This window comes from Egretta garzetta, unplaced genomic scaffold (assembly GCF_000687185.1).
Source record: "Egretta garzetta isolate BGI_Z169 unplaced genomic scaffold, ASM68718v1 scaffold21, whole genome shotgun sequence".
In the NCBI taxonomy this organism is placed as follows: domain Eukaryota; kingdom Metazoa; phylum Chordata; class Aves; order Pelecaniformes; family Ardeidae; genus Egretta; species Egretta garzetta.
In genome coordinates this window covers 1824628-1825958 of record NW_009258668.1, presented here as the reverse complement: position 1 = coordinate 1825958, position 1331 = coordinate 1824628, and the positions used below count along the sequence as shown (strand labels likewise).

Sequence of the window (1331 nt, the reverse complement as noted above, 5' to 3'; positions counted from 1 at the left end):
TCGGAGGTATTTTGGAAATGCAGTGGTGGTGGGAGACAACCCCGAATACCCAGAGGGAGCCTGTGAGCACCTCAAAAAAGCTGTACCTACAGCCAGCAAGCGGAGACCTTGCCTCCTGAGTGCTGCGAGCTGGCGATTCCCTGCCTGCTGCGTCCTAGCAGGGTTCATCTCCTCTGACCCTTACGTGTTGCCCCAGGGCTCTGACCCAGCCGTGCCGAAAGCAATGCCTACTCCCGGCTCTCCCCTCTGACAGCCCTGCCGGGGCTAGGGAACGAGCCCGCGTCGTTAGCCGGGGCTAGGGAACGAGCCCGCTTCGTTAGCCGGGGCTAGGGAACAAGCCCACTTCGTTAGCCAGCCTGCGGACTGAGATCCAGCCTCCGGTTCAGGGTGGTGATGGCACCTCGGTCGCAGCACGGCGGTGTTCGTGGTGTGCTTAGGAATGTTGCTTTCATCCCCACCTCCTCATCCCCATCCGTCGCCCCTCCGGCAGGGAGACCCTGGGATTTGGGGTGGTCGGGGTAGAGCCCTGCCTCCGAGCTCACCCTGCAAGGCCGAAATTCGGGTTTAGGGGGGATGGACTCCAAAGCATCATCCCCTTTGCCATGAGCAGCCAGAGCCTTGCCCGGCCATCCTCCATGCGGGAGGTCCCCGGGGCTGGGTGGCCTCGTCACCGCTCTCCCTCCGGCAGGTGGAAGAAGCTGACGACTGGCTCCGGCACGGCAACCCCTGGGAGAAAGCCCGTCCCGAGTACATGCTGCCCGTCCACTTCTACGGCCGGGTGGAGCACGCCGCCACCGGCGCCAAGTGGGTCGACACCCAGGTATGGGCTCCGGGGGTCAGCGTGCAGGGACCCCCCCTTTGCCTGGCTTGTCCCATTGCCTGGGGGGGCTCTGGCTGGCCGGCTGCACCCCGGGCACAGGTCCTGCCTGCATCTGGGGCAAACTGGGGAGGTGATGGACACCAGGATGGGGACGTGTTTTGCTGCTCCACATCTGCAGCCAACCTCTGAAATACCCAAAGGCACCTCCAGCAGGTCTGTGTGCAATGCCCAGCCCAGCACGACGGCTTAAATTAAGCTCCTAACCCTCGCAAAGCCTCTCTCCATCCCTTGATGGGATTTGCGCTCCTGGCAAACACCAGCCGCCAGGCAGAGCTGGGGGAGCTGAGGTGTCCCCAGGGAAGGGGCTAGGGGTGCCAAGCACATCCCCATGCCTGCAACCCCGTGAAGGTGGATGCAACCCTGAGCTCGCCCCTGCCAGAAGGGTCTGTGGGATGGGAGGGCTTCGGCAGGGCCGGGGGGACGTGGGGGGACACCAGCCGGGGGCACAGCC

The 1331-nt window shown here is 64.5% G+C and overlaps 1 protein-coding gene across 1 annotated transcript in view; it reads left to right on the top strand.

The window, feature by feature from the left end:
- Positions 1-1331, top strand: part of PYGL (glycogen phosphorylase L) — a gene marked incomplete at its 5' end in the record, with an annotated part of 13718 nt that overhangs the window by 833 nt on the left and 11554 nt on the right. The window contains 1 exon segment of the mRNA XM_035888435.1: positions 689-820. Coding sequence (XP_035744328.1) covers positions 689-820 — 132 coding nt within the window.